General features: G+C 43.6%; 1 protein-coding gene across 2 annotated transcripts in view; it reads right to left on the bottom strand.

Moving 5' to 3' along the window:
• MKLN1 (muskelin 1) overlaps positions 1 to 12,203 on the bottom strand; it is a 110,450-nt gene that overhangs the window by 2,495 nt on the left and 95,752 nt on the right. For both annotated transcript variants that reach the window (XM_057425542.1, XM_057425543.1), the window contains exons 15-17: positions 11,379 to 11,518; positions 8,249 to 8,351; positions 22 to 76 (exon numbers count right to left, since the gene is read on the bottom strand). In XM_057425542.1, the coding sequence (XP_057281525.1) occupies positions 22 to 76; positions 8,249 to 8,351; positions 11,379 to 11,518 (298 nt within the window). The remainder of the gene's footprint in view (positions 1 to 21; positions 77 to 8,248; positions 8,352 to 11,378; positions 11,519 to 12,203) is intronic.

The following is a 12,203-nucleotide window of genomic DNA, read 5'->3' as shown; positions in this document are numbered from 1 at the left end:
CTTCTGATACACAATACTCACCGAGAGTGGTGAAATCCGAGCCAGACTTAAATAACGCTGAGGCAAGAAGCTGAAACTGCAGGAGAGGAGGGACAAAGGAAAAAGTGTTATTAACAGCACACAGGAGAAAAACTAAAAGATTCATAGATGTCAGAGTGGTTTTGGAGTTGCTGAGTTCTCTTTGCACAGTCCTTGGAGCTACTGTGCCATACATGTGAATAACTGCAGCAACTTTCATAAGAGCAACACAATTTGTCACCTTGGCAGAGCAAGCCGGATGGTTTTTCCTAGAATTAAGAGCAGTGTTGAAGCAATGAAAGGTACCTGACTGGGAGCCCTAAAAGCTGGTTTTGCATTTACTCTTTTTTGCCTCTCTGGCAGATACCAGAGAGCAGGATTAAGGTAGAGCCTCTTGCACACACAACCACAACGTGGTACAGCCCCAGCAAGGATTACACAACACGAGAACAGGGTAACTGCTAGAGCGCAGAATCAAGTTCCTGAACACAGAGGAAGCTTTATACGGCCCCAACCTTTCTGAACTGCCAGAGAACTCGTGCCACAATGTCTTTTTAACTAAAGAAACCCCATCATAATAAATACTTTTACTGGGAACATCAGAATCACGAACAAAACCATTTTAGGTAACGCATTCATAGTTTTATTCTCCTTTCATGTCTTACTGATAGTGAACATGGAATCTTCCTCTGCCTCTGGCTGCTCTTGTCAGTTACCCACATAGAGACAAAGCTTTGTGCTTTGTCATGTTTCCTTCAAGAATTAGAAGATTCCTTAAAGGCTTATAATCTTTTGCCACTTCTGTGCATGTCTTTACAGCACACAGCCCGAAGGAAAGAAGAAGGGGGGGAAGAAAACAGAAGAGAAGCAAATATGTTCAGAGAAGGAGTGGGAAGGACAGCCAGGAATTACATAGCCATCGGTTTAATTTCAATTGCAAGATAAAATGGGAACCCAGACAATTTGCAGGCATGTAGGAGTGAGGAAGGTGATGAGTAGCAGCCAATGTGGATTTGGCAACAACAAGTTGTATCACATCAAACTGAGTTCTTCTGCAAGGCAGCAGGCCCTATGGAGGGGACCTGGCAATAGACATTGTACATTTTGACTTTCATAGGACTTCTGATGCTTTTATATGGTATTTAAGACAAATTATCATAGCCTCATCTAGATTAAACTAACAGGGAACAGCAAGTGAGGCAAATGACTTTACTGGTGGTAGGCATCACTGGCTTGACATCAAAATGGAGCCATGAATCACAAGTGATGCACTTGCGCCCCAGGGTCAGCATCACTTTGGGTTTTCAGTGAGAACCTCCTGAACAGAACAGGACACATTCACTGGGTCCACAGACCTCACACCACACTCAGACAAACTGACAGCATGGCAGCAGACAGGCTGCAGACTGCTTCTTTATTTCATCCAGCTTATAAAAACACAGAACCCCAGCCTGGTTTGGATTGGAAGGGACCTTAAAGCTCCTCCAGTTCCAATCCCTGCCACGGGCAGGGACACCTTCCACTAGAGCAGCTTGCTCCAAGCCCCTGTGTCCAACCTGGCCTTGAACACTGCCAGGGATGGGGCAGCCACAGCTTCTCTGGGCACCCTGGGCCAGCGCCTCAGCACCCTCACAGGGAAGAGCTTCTGCCTAAGAGCTCATCTGAGTTTCCCCTCTGGCAGGTTCAAGCCATTCCCTGGCAGGTTCAAGCCATTCTCTTTGGCCTGTCCCTACAGACCCTTGTCCAAAGCTACAGTGATGGCTCAAGGCGCAGTTCACCAGGGCAAAGTGCAAATCACCCTGAACAGGAAAAAACAGCTATACCAAACAGATTGGGGTGCACAGGCTCTGTGAAAACACATTTAGGAGTTGAAATAGATCAGCATCACCCTATAGCAAAAATGACAAATGCACAGAAAATGCATGCAATGGAGTGGGATCTTCACATAAATTGAGTACTCCTGCTGCTAGGCTTGGAAGTCTCGTCTACAACAAGGCAACCACTTTTGGATGCTCTCTACCAAGTAGAAATATATAAAGAAAGCACTAGGAAAACAACCAAGTGGTCTGAAACATGAAGCTCTTGTAAAGAAAGTTCAAAGGAGTCAAGGTTGCAGAACCACCACAGAATATCCAAGGAGAAAACTGCAAGAGTCACAAATGCAAAAGGTTGCTACAAAAAGGTAAATCTATACCTAAGTACAAGAAATCACAAGAATACTTCAGCAAGATCAGTATCAACATGACACCAAGAGAAAACCCAGTGTAAAATAAAGCCAGTGGCGCACCAGAATAAGTCGGCATCTTCTGGAGAGGCTACAACATGCAGGTAATACTGGAGAGGTATTTAAGAACAGGCGAGATAGATAGAGGATTGACAAACTGCACAACACAAGTAAGAGGTTGATTAAGTACCCTCTTGAGTGGGAGGTCTGGTTATATGAATCAAAGGGGACTGCAATGCTACATGTGTATTTCACCACTAGCCTAACTTGGCTCCAAATCAGCAATGTACTTAACCAGATGCCCAGCATAAATAGCTCAAAAAGTTCCAATAGAACCTGTGGCTAAATCCATGCTGCTCCTGATAGCAAATGCCATGTCCTGGCCATCTTTCCATCCCACACAATTGCCTTACAGGCCCGCTGCCAACTGCCTGGTAGCACATGAAGCATGGCTCTGCTGGGACAAAGTGGATCCACATGCTCCGAGGGGTTCCCTTGCCTCCCCCAGCAACGGGGCAGCCATCCTGCTGTGAACAGAAAGCAAGCCATGCTTGAGGCTAGGGCTCAGGATGCCCAGCTAAGAGAACATATAAGCAGGATTCAGTCAGTAACTCGCTGAACTGAGACCAAAAATCCCTGGAAAAGCTCTTTCGCCAAGTATTCCAGCCTCATCTGCACAATGCATGATGGATTTTCACGGCTACCAGTTTGCTTCCAGCTGTGTGGGGAAGCAATATCCAGTCTCCTCCTTCATCGATGACACTGCACTTCAGTTAACATTGAGGTTTCTTGTTTTGTTTGTTCTGAAGTTATATTTTATGCATTGTTTCACATTTAAAAAGCTCTTTCTCACACCGAAGTCAAGCACCTAAGTTACAGGCATCAGTTATGGACAGCACTGAGCCTAAGCTGGTTCATTCTGCATTTGCATTACAATGCCAACTAACCCCAGGATGTTCTCTCAAAGGACCCCATCTCTTTTTCCCACACATGGGATGGTTACTGCTTCCTCAAGACCAGGTTTCCCACAGAGTGTTCACAGCATATATCCAATGCTTTATTTTTTCCCCTGAAGCTCAAACTCTGCTCTAAAGAAGGAATTCATTTCCTCATCAGGTTTTCCATCATATTAATTGTTATCACAATAGACGCCCTTCAAATCCTGGTTAATTTTGGGCCCCCTATTTGAAACAGCCAGAACCTGATTTCTCAACACACCCAGTATTATGCAACAGCTCCTGAGTTCACTTGCAAAAGCTCTCAAGCAAACCACACCTCGGATCTCTCCCATCAGGCCCCAGACTGAAAGACCTAATGAATGACCACCTAGGAAAACCCATTTGCTTAACGTCACATAGCAACACCACTACAGAGGACAGAGCAGAAGCATCCAAGTGCTCTGATCACAGCACCACCTGTTTTCTGCTGACAATCCCTCTGCCTCGCTGCCTTCATGCATTCCAAATGAAGTCTCTGTTCAGAAGACAACAGGTCCCTTTTGTTATACAACTAACTTCTCTTTCAGAGACCAAACGCACCTTCTGAACTGAGGCCGGGGTTCCTTGGAGATACATCTATCTGGATAACTAATATAAGGTTATATTAGTTATATACATATATTAGTTATAGATATCTGGCTAATAGAAAGTTAATGAATATAATCAACCACATTCAGAGAGAGGCCAGATTAAGACATAAGTAATACTAATTCTGGCACTTCCCAAGCTATGGCCTTTGTGTTCCCAACAATACTGTTCACCAGCTGTGTGCACTTTAAGCTGTTTCTACCTACAGCAAAAAAGCAATTCTGCCATATAGAAGTCTTGGTATATTTGCTGCATGCCTCTGCCAAATGAAATAGTTAAAGGGGAATGAGTAACTCCTGCTTGGGATACCTGGCAGGTTGGATGAATCAGACATAATTATCCCTCTGTAATATACAGCAAGTGCTCAGATCACAGCATAAAACAGTTCCTCGGCCTTGACCAGTTCTGTCGTAGCACAGCTCAAAGCAGCAAAGAGAGGCTCAAATCCTTTGAGGAGGGAGCCATCCCTCGCTGAAGTTGGGAGGGCTGAATGCTGTTTCTGAAAGGCTCCTCGTCTCCAAAACCTCTCCTCCTGCAGCACTCAGCCTCTGAAGCTTTACAAAGAATCACAGCAGGACACGAAGAGGAGAAGCATGCTTTTCTTAGCTCCTTCCTAGAACTATTTTTCCCATTTGGGTTTCAATTTTCCCAGAAATATCAGTCTAATGCAGACTCAAACAATACTTTTGGGCCCCGCTGGCTTTATCTGGCAAATTTATTGGAGACAAGGTCTTAAGAATGGAAAGTATGAAGCAGCCTTGAACAGGGGCCTCCTGCCTCAGTCTACAGGCTAGTCAGGCCTCAAATTGGCCTCCAGGTCCTTGCTCTTTCTCCTACTATATTCCAAGAAAAACATACTGCAAGTTCTGCTTGCAGTCATGGGATTGAGCTTCACCAGGAGCTGAATCTCAATGTACAAACTCATCTTGCTGTCCTTTACACGGACAGCACTAGCCATTTTTTGTACTATCTTCATTTCTCCTAGAGCCCACTCAGCAGGGTATGTCCAGGAATGATGACTCTAGCGCTCAAGGAACATCATCTATAGCCTTGGAGAGTGGTGAGGCACAGGAACAGGCTGCTCAAGAATGCTGTGAACGCTCCATCCCTGGCAGTGTTCAAGGCCAGATTGGACACAGGGGCTTGGAGCAACCTGCTCTAGTGGAAGGTGGCAGGGGGGTGGAATTGGATGAGCTTTAAGGTCCTTTCCAACCCAAATCCTTTATGATTCTATGATTTCAAGCAGAATCACAGTCAAAGAGAACTGGGTTTGCATTTATGGCAACAGCAGAGGCAGAGTTGGCATAGAGCCTATGGCCACTAAAACATGTACTGCATGATACCCGTTATTTGCAGTCATCTACTTCATTTGGAATAATAAAACCCCCAGAAATAAAACTATAATCCTATTAACATACCTAAAATTCATAACAAAGGAGGAAAAATCTGGGAGTATGTTCCTACTATCAATCATTCGTGCTACTTTAAACAAAATTGGTTACTAACACCAAAGCAAGATTCAAGAACAGCCTGTTTGTTTTCTTTGGCACCCAACTCAAAACAGCTGAAGGGACTTGCCTAACTAAGTTAGAATAAATTCTCTTACAAAGCAAGTCAGCCTTGCCTCAAAGTGCAATTCTGCTTGTAATATAACATTACCCATATACCAGTCCATAAAACATGAAACCACATATACCAGCCTCCAAAAGCACAACAGCATGAAGTCTGGGATAAACCTATTCAACTTGGTCCTTCCCAAGTTTAACAGTTGGCCTAAAGAGAAGGGAAACAACAGGCAGAAACCAATTCCCTTAGGATTTGCCATGCTAAGAAGCCTTACAACATTCCAGCCCTAACTATTCTATGATTCAACAGCTGTAACCAGCCCAGAACAAGCCGATTAGATATACAGCCTTTGATATTAAGACGATCTCAGATATAACTAAAGACAGTGCATGGAGGTGCCTGGGCTGAGATACACAACCAAACTGGTGCTTGAAATTTGATATGGAATCCAAAAAGCCTGCGTCAGTCCTTTGGAAAGCACAAGAGCTATTTGAAGACGTGATGCCAGAGCAAAAAGCCAACTCAATGTGATAACCGGAAGGTAAATTGACGTCAACTGGAAATACACCCAGTCAGTACCAGTGTAGAGGCTGGCTCTGGGCCATATCCCTGCCAGATCTGCTCCAGTGTAAAAAACTTGGGAAGTTAAAGCTCTTGGAACGGCATAATTAAAAATGTTATTAAAAAATGAGCAAGAAAAACAAGACACAAAAAAGCCTCCCGGCAATTGTGACATGGTTTTAGGAGACCACTGGAATGGAAGCTTGAGCGGTACCCTTGATGTGACAGACCAGACAGAAGCTATTGAATTTTGTTTGGATCAGGCACTAAGCCTGCAGAGAAATGATTCACAATATATTCCCTCAGCTGTATTGAGCTACTCATAGGCTACATCATTAATGTGCACAATACTAGTATGCCCTGTGAAAAGGGATAATATGTATTCTATTTCTACATTATATGATAAAACTACTAGTTTCCCTCAAAATCTCAGAGGAGCCCATGCAGTCAAGTAAATTCTTCATTCTTATAAGGTGGCCAAGGTAAATGCTCCACACTGAGTTGGGTAAATCAAATGTAGAGTATTAAAAGGCTTTCCTGTGCCAGATGTTCACAACGTGGAGTCTTTATGGCAGTGCCTTTGGTTTGCTGGTGACAGCAGGCAGCACAATCTAAAAGGAGAGGAGCTTTCTGATCACACCCCAAATGTTTCCTGTTCAGGCAACAAAAAGGCACAGCAAGCCATGAGACACAAGGTCTCTTTAGGAGTAACTGGCCAAAGAGAGACATGGCTTTCATAGGCTACCAGCACACATTGAGAAAACACAGGAGATCAGAGGACATAGGACATGGCCTTAAGAGTGGGTGAGAGGGAGAAGAAGGGATGAAGAGAGCAGCAGAATGGTTTTTTTATGTTAGAGGTTATTATAAGTTCAATTATAAAGAGGAAAGTGTTACCACACTGGGGAGATGGGGCATAATTGGGGCATGCTGCATAGGAGTGATAAAAAAGTACCTCTTTTTCTACCTGAAATAATGCAGGATTGTGTGTCATTTACCTTCCCCATGCTAGAAAGGTCTAGACAGGATGTGAAACTACATGTTCCCCAGAGAAGCTGAGGCTGCCCCATCCCTGGCAGCATTCAAGGCCAGGCTGGGTGGGGCTTGGAGCAAGCTGCTCTAGTGGAAGGTGTCCCTGCCCGTACTGGATGAGCTTCAAGGTCCCTTCATTGTTCTGTGAGTCTATGAACTGAACTGAGAAGCCATTTAACAGAGGCCTTACAGGCACAGCACCTGGATATTTTACTGGATTAGATTATTATAAAGACTAACCAGAATTTATGACCAGTGTGATCAGTTCCAAGGTACTGACATTGAGTAAATACTTTCTTCTTAATTCCTCCAACCCCACAACTCTACACAGTGCATATGCAAGATGCATTTTCTCCCTCAAAAGGTTTTAGTGTCTGGATGAGGATCCTTTCTTTACCTAAAGTAACAACTTAGAACTATCTGATTAAGTGATTTAATGCAGAGACTCAGCATGGAGTAACAGAGCCCATTCCCCTATCACAGCTTTATAGAAGGAACTCTCAAATCACTTCCCAAGTCATTAACACAAGTAGAGAGTCAGAACCATGGTCTCCTCTTCCTCCTCTACCCTGACCACTTGGGCATCTAGTCAGCTGCCCCAAGTTCCATGTGAAAATTCATGGCAGAGTCCAATCAAACCACCTTCTCTGACACTTCTCACTCTTTCTGTAATCCTTTGTGTAAAGCGACACGCACTTCGGTCAGGGAATCAAAACAGGAAATGGGAACAAATGCCTGGAACAAATAAAAGAACATGCCTACTGGATAATAGAAAGGCAGAGGAAACAAGCTTTGAAGGCTAGAAAGCAATGCATATCCACAATCTGCCTCCAGAAATACTTATCAACTAGAGAAAAAGCCTCTTTTCCTCCCCCAGAGCTATTTAATATTGACAAGCCAAAAGGCAGCGTGAGTTTCTTACTCACTTTCTACTACACAACCAACTACAGACTCATGACATTTCAGAGTTTACATTTCAATCAAAGCTCCCAAAATACACACCAGTACCCTGGAATTAAAACAAAGGCCTAGTTCTTCACTGTTTTGAGTGCAAAAGCTATTTTATCTGGAACTGCAGTTGCAAAAGTGACCGTTTGCTACAGCACTATGATCTTCAGTGCAAAGAAACAGATGATACAACGAAGTGTCACACACCTGTAGAACTTTTTCAACCTGAATAAAAACCAAGGTTCAAGAGGCCCAAAACTCTCACATGAATTTACTTTTCTTTATAACTAAACCAGGGATCATTCATCATTACCTCTTTTGTCTCCTCAGGGTCTGAGTGATCCACAGTTACATATAAGTCATTCTGCAGGTACTTCAGTGCACTAAGAGGCTCAGTCTGAGCTTTTTCTTCGAACCTGAAAAGAGGAGACAGAAGACTTGAACACAGCCATTTCCTCTAGGACTACTACTATTTGTACAGAGAGCAAAGCCATCTAAGAAAACCTTCAGCCCAATATTTCCAAGCAAAACAACTTTAATGGCAGCTTGATCCTGTATTCCCTGAAGAACACGCCTTCCAGACAAGCTGAAATACAGAGGAAGGGCTTTTGGGGAGGTGTACAGGAGTTATAAGGGTGAAGTATCACACTCTTACTAAAAGTATTTGAAGGAGTATGTACAGCAACTTCAATTGGTGCTGAGGCACTGGCAGAGGCTGCTCAGAGAAGCTGTGGCTGCTCCATCCCTGGCAGTGTTCAAGGCCAGGTTGGATGGAGCTTGGAGCAAGCTGCTCTAGTGGAAGGTGCCCCTGCTCGTACTGGATGAGCTTCAAGGTCCCTTCCAACCCAAACCAGTCTGGGATTCTATGACTGATACAGAAATATAAACCATTTAGTACAATTTGCTCTCCACAGACAGAGTAAGGTATGAGTAGCACCCCATGTGAGGAGAACAGCTCAGACACAGGCAAGCCTTGAGCACTTCTGTCCCAGGGATATTTACATTCCTGACCATGCAGAAGTGTAACTGGAAGTACAGGGATGGAGATAGCTCCCTGCTGCTGACAAACAAGAGAAAAAGGGATGATGTGGGTGAAACCCCCAGATTCAATGAACACTGGGCCTAAATACTCTCACTTTCAGGAAAAGCACATGTACATGGAAATCCTATGCACCAACAGCTTATTTCCTCATTTTCTTTTAATGAACAGAAATTATAACTCCTATGAATTCGCTATGAAGTTAACAGAGCTGAAAGTGATTCTGGATTCATCATCCTCAGTGAGCACAGCTCCTTCCCTGCAGTTCTGAGGTGGGTGCATAAGCCTGGAAAGGATGAGGTTTAAAATGATCTCTGTTTTTCTCCTATCACCTATCTGCTGAGTGCAGTATCACACTGTCATCCTCTGAATCATCAATACACAGAATTAAACCTTTCCACGAAAACAGCTCAGACACTTTCAGACAGCAGAAATGAGGACCCTAAAAACCGCATTCTCAGTTACTTAACTGCCTTGCATCAAGTGCATTGTAGAAACACAAGGTATTTTATACATAATATATTTCAGTTACCTATAAGAGGTTGTAGCTTGTCAAACTGAAGAAAAAGTCACACTGAATAGAGTTAATCATGTAACGTTTTCATCTGGGTCATCTACTTGGTTGTTTATAATGCAGTGGACATTTGTAGCCCAAATTTGGTACCACCTAAAGATGCAAGTGCATTTAGGCAGTGCACAAAGACTATACCTATTACTTGATGTACATGACATTTTGGTAGTTAAATATTCACACAGATTTTCTTAGATGATATCACCACGATCCAGAGAGCTGAAGTAGCTTAAACAAAGGGACCCACTGACACCTCACTGCTCTTCTTCACTATGGCTTGACTGCTATAAACAAGTTAATAGGCCAAACAGGGCTCCAGCAAATACAGTGGATTTGCAAGTCAAGTACCTGTTCTGGTACCCAGAGCTTGAGGGAATGCAGATAATGGGCAGCCAAGTGACTCTACAACAGTTCAGCTCCAGCCTTGCCAGGCACATGAACTCCATCAAAGCACCCATCATACCAGCCCCTGGGCTGGTCATGCCTGGCCCCCTCCTATGGACCCCAATAAAAGGGAGTATGGTGCATAAACCCCAAACTTCTGCCAGATAACATGCAGCAACATCTCCTTTCAGTGCAACTTAAGGAAGTAATAACTAAGTCATCCAGAGCTGTCTCTGGAGGCTGTACAGCTGAATATGTATACAACCATATGTAGGTTTAATAAACCTCCCAGATTACTGAGACAGACCTTCATTCATTCCTGTAGGTATTCTCATCTACTGCATGGCTAATCTGCAAAAGGCCTCATCAAGCCACAGTGATTGTGAGTTAGGTAAAGCAATTTGCTTGCTGCCTCAGAAGTAAAATATCATCAGTGAAAGCTAACCTCCAACACTTGGCAGAACCCGATAACAAAGTATTCTCACCAAGAATGGAGAAAGAGCTATTTACTGCCTTCAAATCATTTGCTGGGTCTTGAAAGGCTGGCTGACTGCTGCAATTTCTTGCCTAATGCAACACCAGAAGTTTGATTTTAAAAAGCTGTTGCCCTAAATAGCAAATATAAGGCAGCTCTGAAGCAGCCACAGTACAGGAAGCGTCACTGTGTAGCTGAATTCCGCATAAGTGAGATCTTTCAAGTGATTCTGAATGAGAAACTCTGATGACCTCACCATGGTTGAGTCTCAGATGTGCAAAGGCATCCAGCCCCCAGACTTCATTAGCATCCTTGCGAGCTGTTACTATCTCCTAGCACAGTGTTTCAGAAACACATTCCATTTCCTTGGGAGGTGACAGCACCAAAACACATGTTGATGAGCAGCAGAGTGAAAAGGGAATCTAAAAATTCCCCCATGACTCCCCACACAATACCCAGATTTTTCTAGTTTTAGAATAACATAGTAACACCAGAATGAAGTTCATCTTGTAGCTCAGCCATACCCCACTGCTTTTTATTATCATAGAATGGTTTGGGCTGGAAGGGACCTTAAAGCTCACCCAGGTCCAACCCCTGCCACGGGCAGGGACACCTTCCACTAGAGCAGCTTGCTCCAAGCCCCTGTGTCCAACCTGGCCTTCAACACTGCCAGGGATGGGGCAGCCACAGCTTCTCTGGGCACCCTGTGCCAGCGCCTCAGCACCCTCACAGGGAAGAGCTTCTGCCTAAGAGCTCATCTCAGTCTCCCCTCTGGCAGGTTAAAGCCATTCCTCCTTGTCCTATTACTAAACTTAGGTTTTTAACAAAAAAGAATCAAGAAATCTGCAGACCATTATATAACCATCAAAGGGATATTTCTCAAAGCCATTTACAAGACATTCAGGTTTTAGTAACTTTAAAAAAAAACAGACATTTTTGAACAGAAAAGTGCAAACCCCCTTTTGTTTCTGTACCTGTGCTTCCTTATGAGGTATTTGCAGTGTCTTAGCAGGTATTCTTTTGAAGGTCGACAGAGCTTCAGAGACCAGAAGTCATCTAATCTCATCTTTGGAGAGCAGGACTTGCCAGGATTCCCTCCAAACAAGTAATGAACCTAAGCAAATGAGAAGCAGAGCAAAAAAAGTTGACTGACTGTGTACATCAAAGGCTATTTACTATGTCAGCATCTTCGGAGAGGTTTATTCTGGAGGGAGATAACTCTGCTGTGCAGACAAGCTGTTCCATCTTACTATTAGCCTTACTTTGTCCCTTAGGAGATGAAGAAACTTCTCTTAAACTGCTTACATCTTAAGATAATAAAACAGCTGCACTGCTAAAACCTCCCTCTAGCAGATTCCCGAGGTATTTACAAACAAACATCCCCAAACCATTTCATCTCTTTCTTTAGGAAAAACCTATGAGCATGATAAACCCTTCAGCACGTAAGATACGAGTAGAAAAGAAAGATCTGAGCCAACTCTTTTTGCCCCATTCAAAATTCTTGATGCAAACAATACTCAAACTGATGGATTACCAATCTTTTCTCCAATCTTGTCCTCAAAGACCCCAATTTCTCATTGTCACCAAAGAGGGTAAATAAAGAACCTGTATTAAGCCTGTCTTTCATTTGGGGATAAGCAGATTACACCCATATAGTGTGAAAGGACTCCAGCAATCACACATCTTCTTTGAAAAAGAAACACTTCCATGCTTGTTAGGAAAGCTCAGATAAAAGGGACTTTGCAGACTAATGCTCTGGCTCCCATCAGAGCACTGCTGGTGAAGCTGTACTACTGAAG

The sequence above is a fragment of the Pezoporus wallicus genome, unplaced genomic scaffold (assembly GCF_028554395.1).
Source record: "Pezoporus wallicus isolate ANWC-B61680 ecotype Strahan unplaced genomic scaffold, APGP_CSIRO_Pwel_v1 contig_4722, whole genome shotgun sequence".
NCBI lineage: Eukaryota > Metazoa > Chordata > Aves > Psittaciformes > Psittacidae > Pezoporus > Pezoporus wallicus.
This window is presented reverse-complemented; position numbering and strand designations above follow the sequence as displayed.